Source organism: Cornus florida, unplaced genomic scaffold (genome assembly GCF_030987335.1).
Source record: "Cornus florida cultivar Cherokee Brave unplaced genomic scaffold, ASM3098733v1 CherokeeBrave_3.0.0_Hap2_Chr03, whole genome shotgun sequence".
In the NCBI taxonomy this organism is placed as follows: domain Eukaryota; kingdom Viridiplantae; phylum Streptophyta; class Magnoliopsida; order Cornales; family Cornaceae; genus Cornus; species Cornus florida.
In genome coordinates, this window is record NW_026775573.1 from 1225962 (window position 1) to 1244351 (window position 18390).

Consider the following 18390-nt stretch of genomic DNA (forward strand, 5'->3'; position numbering starts at 1 on the left):
TTAGATAAAATATGAAAGTCAAATAAAATGGACTCCTCTCACGGGAAAATAATATTTTCGTGAAAATTTTTGGGGACAAATAGACAGATGTGGGAAACCAAATTTTCTCTTTCTTTTCTTTTTCCTTCTATCCAAACTCCAAAAAAATTTTAAAATTTTCTCTTTCTTTTCTTTTCTAGTTGATTCCACCTAACCAAACGAAGCCATAACATTAGAGCCAAGAAAACCACATGCATGTTGTTAAGTATGCAATGACAAAAACAAAGTAAAAAATACTTGGGTTTGATTTCTATTTATCAGGGGGGTAGTTTCTAGATTTCTGGTCATCTGTCGTGAAAACTTAAATTTAATCTCAGCAACCGAATCAGATTGGCGGTGCGGACCCGGATTGAATTGCAATGATTTAGTGTCTTCAAATATCTGAACTGAGGCAATATGCCGACTTTGGCCTTGTGAATCCAAATTTTGCTGAATAGGAACTGCAAAATGGTATGTCTGTCTATCTTTGAGATTGTTGATATTCACAATTGTCCAAAAAATAGTTTTCCCCAGAGTGCTGCGCAGGGCACGAGATTTCCAACTGTGATGATCATCTTCTGTTTTTATCATTGTTTTGAGTTTCTGTAATGTATGGCGTACTTGACGACTTCATAAAAGGAGACAACAATCCCGACCGAAGGGCCAGCACGACCAACACGGGGAACAACTCCTGTAAAGAGCCCTTTTATTCCTCCATCCCTGTCGAGTCAGTATTAGCAAACCACACAAGCACAACAGATAAATTAATGACTTTGGCTACCAATGATTGTAGTGATGTGGGAATTACAAGTCTTAATGCCATTTCTCAAACAGTAGCCCAAAAGACAAATATAATATCGAAAAGAGTTGAGCAAGCCAACCGCGTTCATTCATGAGATTCATAGTTGGTGAAAAAAAAAAACATGCTTTTTGGGGGGAGAGACTATTTCACCAATGGAGTCATAAGTTTCTAACATATAATATCAAATCTGCTTCAAAGTAAGGATGAAACTAATGACTGGTGAAACTAATGACTGCACCACTAAGATGGGCAATTACAAAAATGAGGCGAAGACTCATGCCTCAAAGTTCATTCTAGTAGTGCATGATCTTAACATGGAGTTTCCACAAGATAATTATGCTTTGAAACAATCATATGCCACGAGAACAGAGAACTCACACTGGCAAGAGATTTTTTGTAGGACAGGTAGTTCATATACTGATATATCCGGGAGTGTCCCTGAAGTCAGAACAAGGATACAAAATTTAATGCCCAAAGCCACGTACCCAATTTGGTCCCTCTAATGCAGGGTGTCAGGAAGATTTGGTTAATTGCAAATCTAAACCTTGGTCATAAATGCATGAAGCGATTTCCACCCTACTCAAACCGTATCACTAGATAATGTGTGCTATTTGGTACCTACCTGATATACCAGCAGGTTCAGTAGACAGGACCCTCCAAGGAGGTCCATTAAACAATAATCCTCATAAAGAAATCTTAAAATTTTTTTTTTTTTTTTGGAAGTGGTACTCCACTTTTGCAAAGGCCTATGGTTCGAACACAACCAACATGTTAAGTGACCAAAGCCTTACCAGCAACTGATAAATAGTACAAATAACAATTTGAACAGGTTCTACATACCTCCAAATTTCGATCAAGGTCTGTTTTGTGGTCATCTTCAATGCTCGGGCTGGGTCCTTCTAAAATTACAAAAGGAACAACATATTAAGAACCAGAAGGTATAAATAACCAACTAATAACTTTTGCAAGTCAATCCAGTCAATTTCTACGTGTCTAATTATTATAACAATTCCTTGTTGGGTGCTAATTCCACCTATGTCTTACCCAATTAGCATTTCTAGTTTCTCAATCTTTATTATTGATAGGGATCGATATTCACATTAGAAGAATAGAATTATACAATAGATGTCAGTGTTCTAATGGATTCCTTGATAAATATAAAGAAACATACAGTGAATAATATTGGAATCTGTCAGATATTCAATACAAATTACTCAAGAGTCAAGACTCATTTCCAGATAATGATAACAAAGGTATCAAAAATATGGGCTCCTTTTGCCTTCAATACTATACTTGCTGCAAGAAGAATTCATGTATGGAAAATCTGCTGTGCCTTGGGAACCATGACTGATTCCACGACTTGCAGCTGTGCAAATAGAGCACGTGAAATTGGTTGGCTCATGGAAAGTTTGCCCTCATAGATCTCTAGCATTTTCACCAAAAAAAATTGGTATATAGATGCACATGGTGATAACAATATTCTTCTAAGGCACATGATGTGTCATACTGGAAACAACAATTGTTAGATCCTTTACCCCTATGTCATATACCATAGAATGCTCTCAGGTTGACAGATAGCTTCAACAATATTCCTCTTTGGTAACCAAGTTAGGTTCAATATTTTGCAAAAAGGCTCAAAATTGCAAGATGGTATGCACATAGTGGAAAAATGTAGAGGGCCACTCGTTGAATATAAGCTCTCAGAAATCACCTCAATATTCCACATCTGAGTGGGAATTTCATTACATTACATAATTCATTTTTTATTGTACCCATTTTTTTTTTTTCCCCTATTTATATCATTCTTCTTATTCCTTCATATATTTCCCTAGCGGGTGTGCCCGTGTTCGAGTCCCCCCCTCCCCATAGTTTGCCAGGATATAAATTTTTTTTTTTTTAAATGTTTAAATTCATAATATTAAATTATGCAAAACTCAGCCGATATAGATGTTTTAGTGAAGCATGGCTCAGAGAAACAACCTCAATTTGCCGCCGAGTTTTCGCAACATCTAAAGGACATGTTGCAGCTGCTGCAGTGATTCCTGCAAAAAATCCAGCACAGAAGTTTGCACCGACGACATTGGCTGCGCTTGTTTCATCACCCACCCAACGTAAAATTCTTCTCCTGACCTACAAAAAGGAGCAAACAAGATCCATATAGAGTTGGATATTTTTGCTTGAGTATAAATAATAGGATTTAACAAGGACTACATTGAGTAATGACCCTTTGACCTTTTTTAGTAAAATAATGGAAAACCACAATCTATCACTAGAACTGCTTTAGTAGAGATGAAATCTCACCGGCTCAAGGGTTGACCAGCAGATTGCAGAGAATGGGACGTCACGAACAAGTTGTGCTCCAAGGCCGGTCCACAAGATGCGGTAGCTTTGTACTGCCATAAGAAATATGTAATTTAAAACTTGTTAAATCGCTAAAAGTCAGAGAGAAGATAAGTAACCATAATCAATGAGTAGGACTAGGAAAACAGGAAGAAAAAATATTAATAATAATAAGAAAGGAACAAACATGTTTCCGAGAAAGTACAAGAAAATAAATGAGAAAATGTTAGAAGCAGCAGACTTGATGAAAATGGTGTCTTTACTTGTGTACTTTGAAACAAAAGCTACTACTTAACAAAATGTAGATTTAACACCATATTCTGAGCAGTTAAGGATAAAAAAGAAAGAATTAAAATAAAAAAAAATTCCCAAACATGAGCAGCAAAGGACAGGGAAGGATCTAAACAAATATAAAAATGATAAAATATCAGCTGCAAGACAGACTTTATAAATTCTAGACCTCCGCATACTGTTGCCATTGGAAGCTATGCATGGATCTCATGAGGATAATGGGTCTTCCAAAATTGACACTATTTTGCAAATCATAGGTAGTGTTAGCAATCCAACTAGCTTTTCATTAAATCCGCATTGCTTCTCATTTCAGAAGATTCTGATAAAGAATATAAGTTATTAATAAAGAATAAAGGGGCCGTACATTGGAAATATATTGGGAACAAAGGGAAGAAACAAGGCCAATCAATTAGACAACCCAAAGTACACTCATTAATAAATAACAATCAGTTAGGTCATGCATGTGTGCCTTTGAGTGGACAAACCTAGAAATATTAACCAGGCAACTTACAATTTTGAAGGTTGTTTGTGCTTCTAACTGGGGAGATGACCCCCGACAACGTCTTCCATACTCCTGGAGGTTTCTCACCAGTTTGAATCTCTTTAAATGCCTATAATTAAGAAGACTTTGCAATCAGAATCAATAAATTACCTACAAGCTGGTTATCCAACAATATGGTTCTTGCTCGGAATGTACTCAAGTAAGAATGCAAGTACCAAATGTCCGAACCAACTTCATCCAAAATTTAGAAGTCCTACCTTACATATCAGGTATAAATACAAATATAAATCTAAATAAAAAAACTTGTGCAAATTTCTAGTTTAACTAGAAGAGTTGATACAAACAAATATTTTTACCAAGAGAGTGACAAAGTCACCCATTCAACTGATATCACATGTATTTGCTTCCCCAAGCATAACTATGTTTCTGATTCTCATTTTTCACATCGTTGTGAAAATACAATCATTTTCAGACACACTGAATTACCTACACATCAGGTTCTAGATTTATAAGAGATGTCCAACAACAGAATATGTATAACGTTGTTATACCCCAGAGACTTTAAAGTGAATACATTAAACAAATTTGATGCGGAAGAGAAAGACTTATCAAGAATAAACAACCGAGATATGTTACATGATCCAATATCTACTATCATTGTAGTACAAGTCAAAAGATTGAATACATGTAATACCTGCATCCGAGTTCTTGCAAGTTCAACAGGATAACATGTGATACAAGCCAATGAGCGTGCCACTGAGCCGGCAACTAAGGGAACATATGGTGTCAATTTTGGAGTATTCTGGGATGTGAATTCTTCCATCCAGTTGCGGAAAATGTCATAACAAGGCAAGTAGATCCCCACCTGGTTGATTATTTTTTCCATAAATATAAGCATCAATAAAACCCTCATTTAGAAACTGTAAAAACAATTTTTGTATCCCCTCTATGGGTTGGCTAAAACTCTACAAGATCAAGTAATGGACAGAAAAGAGACTTACTGTTGGCACGGCCAACGCTAAACTTGCATTTGTGCCCCTCCAGAGTTTTGTAAATCCTTCCTGCACAATTCCCTCTAGTTAAATACAGGATAACAGTAACGTTATATACATACACATGCAATAACTTCCGTAACGACAGATAGTAATTTAAAAAATGAGGCCCATCTTCCCGTTATTGAAATGGAATTTTTTTTTTTTTGGGGGTGGTGGGGCGGGGTAGGTAAATCACACATGCTGGCTTGTCCCACTGGAGACTCGAATCCCCAACCTTCCATTTGAAGGAGGAGGAGATATCTCTTGGGCTAAGCCTTTCAAGTACCCAACATAATGATGTGAAATAAAAATATCACTGGATGCTTCATGCATTAACAGCCATGACATCTATGCACTTTTCAATTTTCAGTTCATCTACTTGTCCATCTAGTGCAGTGTGGTTTTACAAGGTCACTCCATCTGAAACATCAAATCAGTTCCATATGTATAAGATATAATAGAATTCAGTTTTATATATTCCTTATATTTTGATCTACCTTTAATATGTCTGAAACAGTTCCTCTAGGTTTGAATTTGATGAAAATGAAACATGCCATAAGAATGTGACTCAGAGCAATAAAACTTAGATTGCAAAATCAACTTTCCACAAACCTTTCCTGTCTCTTAGAAATTTAACATTGATGGCAATATTTAATAGATATCTAATTGTATTGAAGTAGATGTTAATAAGCAGCATCCCCAAAAAAAACTCATTTGTGAATTTCTCATATGGTTCTAGATAGAAAGTAAGTCACAGTGGTCAATGGGCTCTTTAAGCATCAAGTTATTTTGCAATCCTAGCATCTCGTGAATAGAAGAATCTAGCTATATTAATTGACCAACCTGACGTATTACTTTGTCGAAGACATCCAGCGTGCCTTTATATCGAGAACAGTTTGAAAAGCTTACTGCTGGTTCAGTACCAAAAACTGCAGTTCTGTGTGGACAACATCTCATATCTGGAAGCATCTAAAACACAATTCCGATGCACAAATTAATCATGGAACTAAGCAAAAGGTATAAAACAAACTCCACTTTTCTAAATCATTCTGTCCAGCCATGCCCATAAATGACCTTGTGCACGCACGATAAACAATAATCATAGTAGGAAACCAATAAAACAGACAAATCGAGAGAACATTAAAAGATAAAACATGAAGGACAAATACTAAAGGCATGTATGAGCACATGCGAGTGGGGATTACCTAACCAATAAACTAACATTGTAGGGAGGAAAATGACATATTGATCAAGAAAATTTAAGAAAGATGGCGACAATTATACATTACAATAATAAAGTTCATGAATTCTGGTAGAATTGAAATTTGGGCCTTATGCAGTATCTACTATCTAGTCATTGTATAGAAGTTGAATGATACAATTTTAAACAACAATGGCAAATTAGACTTCGAGACCTAAATCTCTATATTGAAGATTGAATCCAGTGTAGGTGGTCCACTTATAGTTAAATTGTTTTGGAATAGATCATGTGGTAATGGCAAAATGTTTCCTAGGTAAAATGTTATATCCGAGTGGGTGGACTGCATTAAACTACTAGTAATGTATGTCTTCCAGTACCTTACATTTCTTCCAAGAAATCAACAGAATAATCAATCAGAAATAGCATTAGAAGTACCCTATAACTAATATATTTATATATATATATATATATATATTCAAATAAAGAATCCAGACGCAAGTTACAGAACTACTGTAAACATACCGTGTTTGTTTCAAAACATGCCGTACCACATAAACTGCTATAAGGAACGCCAACAGCCTGTGCTTGCAACCTTGTCTGAAAAAGAAGCACAAAAATTATTCAAATCCATTAGAATTCCATTATCTTGAAGCAGTTTTAGTAGTACACAATAAACTAGACAATTTATATCTCGAGAATTCCACTACTAGTACTACAACAACAAAATAAAGCCTTCTCCAATCACTTGGGAATTATAAGATTCTAAAAATAAATAAAAAATTTGTCAGAGGCAACCATGAAGGATTCAACTGAATTTCATTAGTGATTTCTTGTAAAGATATTCCAATCAAATACTAAGAACGAAAGCAGATAATAAGAACAAAAACAGGACATTAAATTACCATTCCGAGAAGATGAAGAATTGGACTAATCATTACAAATCAAAGTAAATTACATTCCATGATAAACATATAAACTAATTGACAGATCCTAAAATTAACTCAAATTGCATACAAACATCTTCAAATTATGAACATATCAAAAAAATTGGTATTTTCCACAAACATCCAAATTGCATACAAAATTTGAAAAAATGGAGAAAGAAATAAATACCTTGGCAACATCGAGAGGATTAACAAGGACCGCCGAGAGAATCGCAGCACCAGCGGCAGAAAATGCCCTCTCTCCGAAACCCAATTTGAAATCCGATGAAGCCTTAGAATGATGAGATTGGGTTGGAGAGTCGTCGCTGCCCCCTTTCAATTTCGTCTCGGACACAGGCGAAGCGTTTTCAACTCTTGAAGCTGCTGCACTCAACCATGACGGACGACCCTGCCGCGAGCTCACCATTCCCCTCTTTCTCTCTCTAAAACTCTCTCGCCATATATATAAACCGAGATTAGCACTTTAAAATTAAATCTCTGTTTGAAGAATCGGTTATGTTTGATGCTTTGTTAAGCTTATAGAATTAGGAATAGTGAGAATGAATTTGATGAATAGGTTAGGTTCACAATTCAGAAGGTGTGGAGCAGTTTGAAGAAAGAACAGACGGTTATGGATTGATATGGTGTGTGATAGCGTGCGTGTGTGTGTGAGAGAGAGATTGGCCTTTTTCTAGGGCTTTTTCACTTTTCACTTCATTTGCATGGGAGAGAAGAGAACTTGATTCGTGGCGTGGAATTAAGGGCGCCAAATACTAGGAGATTCTTAGAACCAGACATGTATACTGTATACATATAAACTGCTTATATAGATATATACACGTATATGCTCTAATATATTATAGAGAGATATGGATGTGCATGATCCACGTAACATATGCCAGCACTAATCAGCAGACCAGCTGATCGTTCAAGCTATGAACTTCTGTGAAGCTTACAATTTAGTAGGCCCAATTCCTTTTTGGGTTTCTGCTTCAAAAGCCTGGATTTTTTTTTGGCCCAAAAGCAGTGGAAGACAAATGGTTCTGTACAAGGTCTGTCTCTTTTTTCTTTTTTTCCTTTTTCTGGTATGTAAAAATTTTAAGAACTTACATATTCAAGTCACTTGATTGTTTAAATATTTTGTTCTTCATGTTAATGTGAAGAGGAAGTTCTTTCTTTTGGCTCATTCGATTCTTCTATAAACTATTCGATTCTATTAAACCAAGAATCACTTTTGTTCACAAAAAATATTCGTTTTGGAATTGTAATTTGATGTAATTTTGTGGAAAGCAACTGTACACATAGAGAAAAGTTTTTTGTCATTTCTTCTGTTAGCCTACAATGAAAGTCTTTTTTTTCCTTTTGATGTCTAGGATTGGCATATTTTGTTGGGTTAACATTTGCAGGGTAGAGTAGAAATAATGTACTTATTGATGCTAAAGGTTATCTAATCAGTCCTATAGGCAAATCTTAGGATCTCCTCTTATGTGGAGGGGATCTGTGCACCAAAACAGTGCCGTTTACGCTCCAAAGGCATGGAATCTAACACGGTCCTGTATTGGCGCCCCACAAGATACCCTTGGGCTAAAAGACTGTTATCTTATGCTATCTGATTTTGAAAATGGTTGTAATTTTGGCAAGAAGCTATGATCTGTGTTTCTTAGAGCATATGTTATATGATGTTGTTGCTCTGTTGGTCAATAAATGCTGATATTCTTGCTCTGTTGGTTCTTTGATTTGGTTCATTGGATTCTAGAGCTTCTTAGGGTAATGTTGTCTCCTATTCTTTTTTCTTCTGCTGATTAATGCTAAAAAAAAAAAAAACACACACACACACTTCAATCATTAAGTTTCATCTTGTATGGAGTCTTGGAGAGTTGGAAAAATTACAATATTGGGCAGCAGATATTAGCTTTTGTAAGGTAGTACCAACTTCTTGTTGCAACATAACTTTCATCCAAATTCTAAAGACAAACTCACAAGGCATAAACCTCCACCACTCTTCACATGTATAGTTAGCATTTCAAATCTTGTATTTGTGGTGTGTACAAAATACAAATATAGAAGAAAAAACCTTCCATAGACAGACATTTAATTTCTCAAGACAAGTAGTAAACTAATCATCCCCTTCCATAGGAGACATCTAAAGCACTGTTTGGAGCAGTGAATAAAAAATCCTGTTTTCCTCCCATTGTTGAATCCACAATTGAAATAATTTTTCTACGCTCTTCGCCATTTTCTTGCCTGGTTTGATTAAATTTAATAGTTGAGGAAATGCTTGCAATCACAATCAACTTTATGGCAGTTCTGGCCATGCTGTGCCAATTCCATGGATTGATCAAACTCCTAATGCAGCTGAAAAGAGAAGTAGAAATTCTATCATTTCCCAATAAATCGTTCTTTTTCTCCCTTTGCATCTGCAAATTCCAATTAAAAGCAGTTCTTCCATCACCAAAGTATGCATTCAACTCTTCAATTACGCTGTGTGCTCGTCCCCGGTATTGTGTGACCCTTTCCATCAAGATTAATCTGGTTTCCTCCAAATGTGCAAGTGCTGCATACTGATCTTTCATCTGCCATGACTTCAACTTCTGTACATGCAATAGATACTAAAATTATGAAACAGTAAATCATATCCATTTGCAATTAAGTGGACAGAAAATGAAGAATATAATGTTGAGGGGACAAATGAATACCTGTAAAAACACAAGCATGTTCTCAACATCTTTGAGTGAATCTCTAATGGTAATCAATCTATCCCTCTCCTCTTGTGGGGTTTCTTCAATTTCACAATTGCGACCGTGCTGTGAACACAATGTGCAGAAGCTGATGCTGTCCTGGTGTATTATATCACTGATCTTGTCATGCAAAGCCCATGCTCTCTCAGTGAGAATTTGCAGGTTTGTACTCAACTCCATCAAAGCAAAACAATGCCCACCAATCAGAAAAGCCACTTATATTATAGCTTTTGTGCTTTTGCTTTAGTTTTTCTAGCTCATTCCTACTCTTTAATTATTTTTCAGATCTTCCCAGCTTTATCTTTATCTTTGTTGTGGTTGAAATCTTGATACCATTTGGAACAGAAGGCAAGCCTGCCCTTTTGTTATGGTATTCATATAAATTAATCATTTTGGTCTCTTTCTCTTTTATGTGGGCTTGCTTTAAAGGGAAGTTTTATTTGTTACTGTGAATCTTAGCTGTTCACTGCCCCACAACCTCATTCTCATCACATGCACTCATTTGTGTTAAGAGGTAGTACTATCAAAGTTGTGTCTCACCACTAGCCATCAGTTTTGTACAATTGTTTTTGCAACACAGACAATGACCTAATTATATGTTTGATAGCTTTGCATAGCTGTTATGAACATCATGGTTCTTCCAAATTGCAAAAATTGGAACACCATACATTCGATTGCATCATGTTGAGTACTTAGTATCAGATCTATGCAGCCTTACAACCTCTTCGCATACGGATTAAGATTGCTTACATATGATCCTCCCAGATTCCGCAACGCATGAGTCTCGTGCACTGAAGTAACATTTTTATATTGGTATATAAATAAGCCCTTTTATATTTGTATATGAATAAGAGGGTAGCTTAATTTGGTTTGTGATCAAAACAAACTCAGTTATGAGGAATCTAATTCTTCTTTATTCTCTTCTTTCTTCTGAATACTAATGCAATCAAAGTGGAAACACCATTAATATATTTGTATGATTTATGACAACTAGATTTTATACCTTTCTGTCTATGACTCATATGGTGGTTGGGAATCAGAAAAGAGAATAGATTTTGGGGTCCCATAGCAACTAAAATGGTCAGCCAAAGATCTCATCAACAACCTCATAGGTCCTACATGTTCAGAACATGCTACAAATCTGAGTAAATGAAGTTTGTGCTATTTCTCCATCGCAAGCAAGATTACCAAGTCCCGAACTCTGTCCAAATGATTGAAATACAAATAAACTCCAAATCCGGACAGGTTTGCAAGGATTGGTATAAATTGAGTAAATAAAGTTGGCCCTATATCTCCATGCCCAACTAACTACAGCAATTATTTATTTCGTTCACCTGTGAGGGTTCAAATTCATCTGGATTAAGAATCACAAATGTCGTTAAAATAAATTCAACCACTCACCAAAGACTGTAGTCTAGTAGTATTTCTTTAACCTTTCAAATGAGAATTTGAGGATTCTAATCCCAGTAGAGATAAATGGATGAGTAAATTTCTTTTGAAATGCAAAAAAATAATAATAATAATAATAAATCCTCAGGTTCTCAGATTCGAACCTGGGCTTTTAAACGTGGCCCTAGTTGTTGGTCCAAGTCGGTGAGCCAACCTGGGCCTTAAGGTCACGGATTAGCTGGGTTGGGTGAGTGCAGGAGCAAGTCTACTTGCAGTGAAGACCCTACATGTTTGATGTTTCTGACTTTGTGGGGACGTTCTCTGGTGCCTATATGAACTGACCCATAATCAAAAGGAAGATCTAATCTTTCTTTTGACTGACTGGTTGTTCTGCTTTGGGCTACTCAAAAGGCCACAAATATGGCATAACTAAGACTTTTTCTTCTAGTTTATACAGTTCTAGAAAATAAAGGAGCGATAATCCATTTTTAAAAATTCTAAAAATAAAAAGAAAAGTTAAATTTCAATTTACAAGTTAATTTATTAGTCAAACAATGAAAATTAAATTAAATTTTTTACAAATTAAAACAAGTTTAGAGGAGCAAAAAAGTAATTTTATAAAAGAGGGGGTGAGTAAGTTCCTCGCCGATAAAATATATATATATATATATATATATATATATAGTGATGAAAAAGGACCAGCATGTTAGAAGACTAAATCAAATTTTTTGTTGAAGTTTGTGTTTAAATTATCATCTTGTATTTTATGTGTTTCTAGAATTATATATATATATATATATATATATATATACATGTTATGAATTTTATTGTAACCACAAAGAAGTGAGAAAGAATAAGAAGTGATTAAATAGAATGCTATTCAATTAAAGCTCAGAAAATAATATCTCCAAACAGTGAAATGGAATCACTTGTCAAACTGTGGTGGACACAAACCAATCCAATTAAATTATTATTTAAGTTTTCTATAATGTATACCCATATATTTGTTGACACAATTAATATGATATATAATCCATCTATACTTCTATATCTTACTATATATATATATATTTATTTATTTATTTATACTATTCTAAAAATGTAAGAAATTTTTTAATTTTTTAAAAAACAAAATAAATCTTATTAAATACTCTACATTAAATATTTTTTACTAACCATTATTATAGCTGTTAAATGCTACTATTTTGTTTGGAATTTTAAAAAATATCAAATTAATCATTACACCTAAGTATCATTCATTATTATATCGACTAATTTTTAACAATTTTATATCTACATCTACATCTTATGTTTAACTCTTACATGTTTGATGTTTCTGACTTTGTGACTTTGTGGGGACGATCTCTCGTGGCTATATGAACCCATAATCGAAACGAATATCTAATCTCTCTTTTGACTGGTTGTTATGCTTTGTGCTACTCAAAAGGCCACAAATATAGCATAACTATGACCTTTTCTCCTATTGTATACAGTAAAATAAAGGAGCAATAATCAAAATTTAAAATTTCTAAAAATAAAAAAGAAAAGTTAAATTTCAATTTACAAGTTAATTTATTGGTCAAACAATGAAAATTAAAATTGTACAAATTAAGAGTTTCAAGGGGCAAAAAGTAATTTTACAAAGGATATCTACCATTACTTTTATAAATCTATAGAAGTCTGTACCTATTTTCGAGTCAAGCTAAAGGTAAAAATATCTAAAAAATACCATTAAAACAATATGAGAAATACAAAAGAGTGGATTAAGGAAGTGAAAACTGGTCCAATTTGAGGACTAAAACACTGATGATAGAGAAGACGAAGTTTGGAGTGTTGACAGAGGCCAAATTCTTTGTGTTCTTATCCCTTGTGCCTTTGCCACCTCTTTATAGCCCTAAGTCATTCAGGTTGTATATGTTGGGTCTCCGGATAATATGAGTCAAGGTTCATGTTCATTTATAGATCATAATGCCCTAATCCCTATTTTTTCAATTTTGTTGCTAGGTATACGTATCTCCTTGAATGACCTAAACAGAGGGTAGTTGTAAAAGTCTTTTTCTTATTCCCACTGGCCTTAAAGAATCCTTTCATTACTCTTCGTTGTTCATTATCTTGGACATGATGTGGCTTGGACGGATCGAGTTTCAAGGCCCGTTGATCGACATTTTGTGGCCTGATTGGATCGAGATTCAAGACCCGTCAATCCACAATTTGACCTGATCGGAGTTGATCAACAGTTTGTATCCTGGTCGGATCGAGATTCAAGATCCTTCAATCGACAGTTTGTGGCCTAGTCAGATCGAGGTTGAAGGCTGATCGATTTTGCTTTTGCTGAGTTGGATTTCCAATATCAACCGAATGTTGGTCATTCTTTGTTTTTTAATTTTTTTTTAGACAATCACTGAAGTGACGTCAAACGTGGCATAACTACATTCACAAAATCTTATTAATGAATAAAAACATTAGTAATTTTGTTCGTTAGTAAGATTTAATGGTCTTATTAAAAGAAAATTAAAATTATAGAAAAGAAATTTGTTAGAGATAATCTACCATAAAAATAAGAAAAGCATGCAAAGATGTGTCTCATTCTAGACAGCAGAAAGGTTTTGAAAGACTAAACGGATGAAATTCTGCCAAGTCGTCATCATATGCATCATATGACTTTTGTGGCACGCCCTATGTTCCTTAAAACGTGACAAGAAAATCTCACCCCCATCTAACAAATTCATAAATAAATTATTGATTTAACTAACTGAAAAGTAACGAAGCCACTAAATTTCAAACTCTCTAGAATAAAAAAGTCATAATTGAAAGATTCAGACTCGGACCCCCAAAAAGAACTTCACAGTTAAACTCATTTGTTGGAGTTGGTGTACTTTAGTGGTGGTTGCATCAATAAATAGTTTGGTCCAACTTTCTATTTTAGTACGAGGATTCGCATAAATTCTAGATCTATATGTTAAAAATATTTATAATTGCTTTGGTGTGGCCTGTCTTTGAGTTGGCAAAATCGACCCGCATGAATACAGTGGTCCATACTTGGGCACATAAAAGCATACTAGTAATGCTACAACGCCAGAGATAGTAAACTCTCCCTTCTCCCAAATAAATCCGGTCTTCTATTATTTTTTAAAAACATACACTTTGATATATAGAAACACAAGAGTAATGTTACAATGTCGAATCAATTCTGTCAGGAGAAATTGAGAATTCTATCATCGCTACAATTTTTGACATTTTTTAATAAATAATAAAAACAAAAGAGTAATGTTATAATGTCCAATCTCTCTCAGAGGAATCGGGACTTCTATCTTTTTACCATTTCAAAATGCTACAAAATTTTCATATTTTTCAAAATGACTTGTACGACTTCTATCATTTTCCTCAAATACATAATGCTACGAAATTCTTTAACTTGTACGCACATGATCAAAAGGAGTTTAGGATTAAAACTCTGAAAAGCTAAAAAAAATATATATATACATGTACCTAAATTCTTTCCCCAGAACCACTTGAATAACATAATATTTTAAAAGAAATCTTCTACATCCCATTTACAAGAACTCAAATCTCCATCTAAATTCACCAAAGCATCGCAGCAAACTTCGTCCAACGCAATCGGCAATATTGGCAATATTGGAGACCGGAAATCAAAAGGTTCATTCCACAAACATGTATCCAACGGCCAACAGTCATCTGAAAAAATCTTATCTTCCGTAACTTGTTCAAACGATTTCCAATCCTTTTTTATCTCTGTTTCGAAATCCTTTTTTATCTCCGTTTCTATTTCGAAATCCTTTTTTATCTCTGTTTCTTTAACCGACTCTGTTTTTTCAGCAAAATCAATCGGAAGAACAGAAATTGGGGACGATTCCTCGGAATCGCAGTCAGAAATTGGGGCTACATCAATCTCCGGCAATGAAACTTTGGCCGGAGGTTTCGGTTTTACAGTCTCTAGTTTTTCAGTAGGAGCAATCCGAAGAACAGAGGTCGGAGACTGCTTCTCGGAATCATAACCGGAAACTGATTCTACATGAATTTCCGGTAATGAAGGTATGATCGGAGGTTTGATGAAGTTTGTGAGAGCGTCCGGTCCTCGTATTCGAATCGCAGCCTTGTCATAAACCAAAGCGGCCTCTTCAGCAGTGTTGAAGGTGCCTAACCAAACCCTAGCTCGCCGCGACGGATCTCGAATCTCCGCCGCCCATTTCCCCCACGGCCTCTGCCGAACGCCGCGAAACTTTTTGCCGCCATTTGCCAAACACTGCTTGGTTGGTCTCTTAGGACGGTCCGGCCTGATCTTCTTCACACCTCCACTGCGATTTTTGTTTTCTGTTTTGTTGCAACAAGTTTGAATTTTGATCTCAATAACATGCTTCTTCACTATCCTAGTATTATCCTCTTCATCGCTGGATGAATCCGTGGCATCGCCGTCGGCGACGAAAACACGAACAATACGAGGCATTTTGATAACTTTCCGGTGGTCTTTGTATTTGATTCGAGATGAATTGTTTAAATTCATTCCCAAAACGTTTTTGTTACTCACATAAATACGACGTAGTAGTAATTACTATTTTAGAAACGGAATAGAGAGACTAAAATTTCTGAATAACTAAGAGGCTGAAACTTTAGAGAGAGAGAGAGTGGAGAGAGTAGAAGAAATGAGAGAGTAGAGAGAGAAGAGGAAGGTGAAAGGAGAGTTTTGAGCTGAGAGAAAGATGAAATGTTAACAATCACAATTTTATAGGGAGGAATCTCAATTTGTTAATTTCTAATTACTAAAATACCTAATTATATTTTCTTGTCAAACAAGCAACGAAACCTCTTCCAGCTTTTTTTGGGAGTTACAAATCAATCCTAGCCATTCACTTGCCTTAAAATGATTCATCTTCTCTTAGATATATATATATATATATATATATATATACACACACACTAGTAGTAATTACCAACTACTGACTTAAAGAAATAGATATATTTGCTGAGTTGACTCTGTTGGTGGGTTACGTTTGTTATGTACTGAATTTATTTGTTCATACTTGCGCTCCAAGTTCTATTGGATATGAAATTATAGGATAATTTTTAAAGTACTGTCATATATACCACATATTTATTCCATTAGTTAAATTGATTAGATTTGACCAATTTTGACGGATAAACATTCATGTAAAATATTTATTTATTTTCCTTGTAACCAAAAAGTAACCATATACTCTTATATATTTTCTGAGTTGACTCTGTCTGTGAGTTACGTTTGTTGGGTACTGACTTATTTGTTGATACTTGCGCTCCAAGTTGTATTGGATATGAAATTATAGGATAATTTTTAATGTATTGTCATATATACCACATATTTATTCCATTAGTGTATTGCAGGATAATTTTTAATGTATTGTCATATATACCACATATTTTAAATTGATTAGATTTGACCAATTCTGACAGATAAACATTCATTTAAAATATTTGTTTATTTTCATTGTACACAAAAAGTAACCAACATAGTCTGACATGCATTTCTCACACCCGTTTTTCACAATATTATGAATTGACTTTAAAGGAAGTAATTTGTACCGTGTACCGTGTACCGTTTAAATCTTGGGCTCCAAGAAACATCGAGATATGCGTCCAACCAAAACATTCTAGGAAACCAAAAGACCTCTTTTTTGGTCTTCTGTTTTTTTCTGACACTATTTTTCCTTCTCTTCACGTGACTATTCAAAATTTTGATTGTTTACTGGTCAAAGAATATTGTTTCATATAATGATAAAATTTTAATTAGTACATGTTATTTTGATAAGTGATAAAAATTTAATACATACACACAAATTAATTTGTAATTATTCAATTAGTTTGGAAATGAAATGAAAATAGTACACACACACAGATGCATAGCTTTTGAAAATAAAAGGTCCTTCACTTTACAAGAAGCTACTCCAGTTTACAAAATGAAAATTGAGGTCAGCATTGGCAAGTGTAAAATGAGTTGGACAATAGTGGGACGACGGTGGTACATTGAGTCAAAGTCAAAAGACTCAAAATTCTTATAAACCAGACAACTTTCGAGTTTGGTGTTGTTTGTTTGGTCATATGTGGAAGTTCTTGATGGGAGACTACTGAGATAGTGATTTTGATTCATGGACAAATACTGTTGAACAAAAAAGCAAGCAGGAGAATATGCTAATGTCATGATATTAAGATATAAAATGGTAAACCGGTTCAGCATTTGTATGAAATTAAGAACGTGTATTACTCTCTTCACCTACTGTACATTTCATACACTTCACAACTTCAAAACCAAATACACAGATGATCGGCAAAGTATTGACATATATCTTATATACACATACATATATATACACGATCCAATAATTAGGGATTGAAGAAGTGGAATGCCTCACCCTTTTTGTTCCCATCTATTCGAGTGATGTGAAATCTAATTGAGTTTTTGTTCCGGTCTATTCGAGTGATGTGAGACCTAATTCACTGTATCCACTGAATAGAGAGTCTTCGACGAGGAAAAACTATATGAACTGAAGCTCACCATATAACACTAATTTGCTAAATGGTGTAAAATAAAAGATATTGACACTAAAAAAAGTTTTGTTAGCTTTTAATCTTATGTTGAAAATTATTTTAATCATCGTATTAAACTCCTTCAAGTTCAACCAGCCAAAAGCTATCTATACTCCTACTACTAGCACATAGATCCACCAGGTAATAAATAAGAGAATACTAAAGATTAGTGGAGCTCGTTCTCGCTCTCGCTCGGGAGAGCAAGGCATAGATAAAAAGGGTTAGACCCAGCTTCAACTCCTAAAAGAGGTGCTAGCAATAGCTGCAACCTCAATCGTTGGACCTTGACTCCACTTGTGGCCCACGCGGCATTATGCAACAATCAGATAGCAATGCAACTTCTTTTTTTCATGTAGCAATGCAACTACGATGCTAGCATTTTTTATCCTAAAAATCGCGGTATAATAAAGTGAATGTGGCTGTAATGGAGGGATGCTTAGAGAAGCAGGAGCAACACCAAGTGTTATCTCTGACCAAGTAGTTATAATGATTCCACTAAAAATGGTTTTTTTTTTAAAGACTCGGGAGGAAAAGGCTAAAATAGTTCTACCTTTTTTTTTTTGACGAGTTAAAATA

General features: G+C 34.8%; 3 protein-coding genes across 7 annotated transcripts; all 3 read right to left on the minus strand.

Moving 5' to 3' along the window:
* Positions 1-7927, minus strand: LOC132298933 (mitochondrial carrier protein MTM1-like). 4 transcript variants are annotated; one of them, XM_059795308.1, is made up of 11 exons: positions 7302-7927; positions 6711-6785; positions 5831-5956; positions 4955-5014; positions 4648-4818; positions 3963-4062; positions 3122-3213; positions 2801-2950; positions 1661-1716; positions 1199-1258; positions 597-738 (listed from the first exon to the last, which is right to left on the minus strand). In XM_059795308.1, exons 1-10 carry the CDS (start codon positions 7536-7538, stop codon positions 1231-1233), a joined length of 1095 nt encoding a protein of 364 aa, XP_059651291.1. In that variant the 5' UTR covers positions 7539-7927; the 3' UTR covers positions 597-738; positions 1199-1230. The 4 variants fall into 4 exon arrangements, with proteins under 4 accessions (XP_059651289.1, XP_059651288.1, XP_059651291.1 ...); XM_059795307.1 differs by having other exon boundaries at positions 1661-1719; positions 7302-7926; XM_059795306.1 differs by lacking the exon at positions 1199-1258 and having other exon boundaries at positions 1-738; positions 7302-7926.
* Positions 7928-9121: 1194 nt separating this feature from the next.
* LOC132298586 (uncharacterized) lies at positions 9122-10247 on the minus strand. 2 transcript variants are annotated; one of them, XM_059794986.1, is made up of 2 exons: positions 9808-10247; positions 9122-9720 (listed from the first exon to the last, which is right to left on the minus strand). In XM_059794986.1, the coding sequence occupies exons 1-2, from the start codon at positions 10027-10029 to the stop codon at positions 9232-9234; spliced, it is 711 nt and encodes a 236-aa protein (XP_059650969.1). In that variant the 5' UTR covers positions 10030-10247; the 3' UTR covers positions 9122-9231. The 2 variants fall into 2 exon arrangements, with proteins under 2 accessions (XP_059650969.1, XP_059650970.1); XM_059794987.1 differs by having other exon boundaries at positions 9122-9702; positions 9808-10246.
* A 4290-nt stretch (positions 10248-14537) lies between these two features.
* On the minus strand, positions 14538-15949 carry LOC132298587 (ethylene-responsive transcription factor CRF5-like). Its single transcript, XM_059794988.1, has one exon. The coding sequence runs from the start codon at positions 15758-15760 to the stop codon at positions 14768-14770; it is 993 nt and encodes a 330-aa protein (XP_059650971.1). The 5' UTR covers positions 15761-15949; the 3' UTR covers positions 14538-14767.
* Between the last annotated feature and the right edge of the window lie 2441 nt (positions 15950-18390).

What these genes read in the sequence shown, in the direction of transcription:
- LOC132298933 (XM_059795305.1), bottom strand. Translation starts at nt 7,538, where the DNA reads ATGGTGAGCTCGCGGCAGGGTCGTCCGTCATGGTTGAGTGCAGCAGCT. An exon ending in TCGACAAAGTAATACGTCAG is followed by an intron (nt 5,015 to 5,830) that starts GTTGGTCAATTA and finishes GGAATTGTGCAG; the next exon opens with GAAGGATTTACAAAACTCTG. An exon ending in GCTGGTCAACCCTTGAGCCG is followed by an intron (nt 2,951 to 3,121) that starts GTGAGATTTCAT and finishes TCCTTTTTGTAG; the next exon opens with GTCAGGAGAAGAATTTTACG.
- LOC132298587 (XM_059794988.1), bottom strand. Translation starts at nt 15,760, where the DNA reads ATGAATTTAAACAATTCATCTCGAATCAAATACAAAGACCACCGGAAA.
- LOC132298586 (XM_059794986.1), bottom strand. Translation starts at nt 10,029, where the DNA reads ATGGAGTTGAGTACAAACCTGCAAATTCTCACTGAGAGAGCATGGGCT. An exon ending in ACATGCTTGTGTTTTTACAG is followed by an intron (nt 9,721 to 9,807) that starts GTATTCATTTGT and finishes TCATAATTTTAG; the next exon opens with TATCTATTGCATGTACAGAA.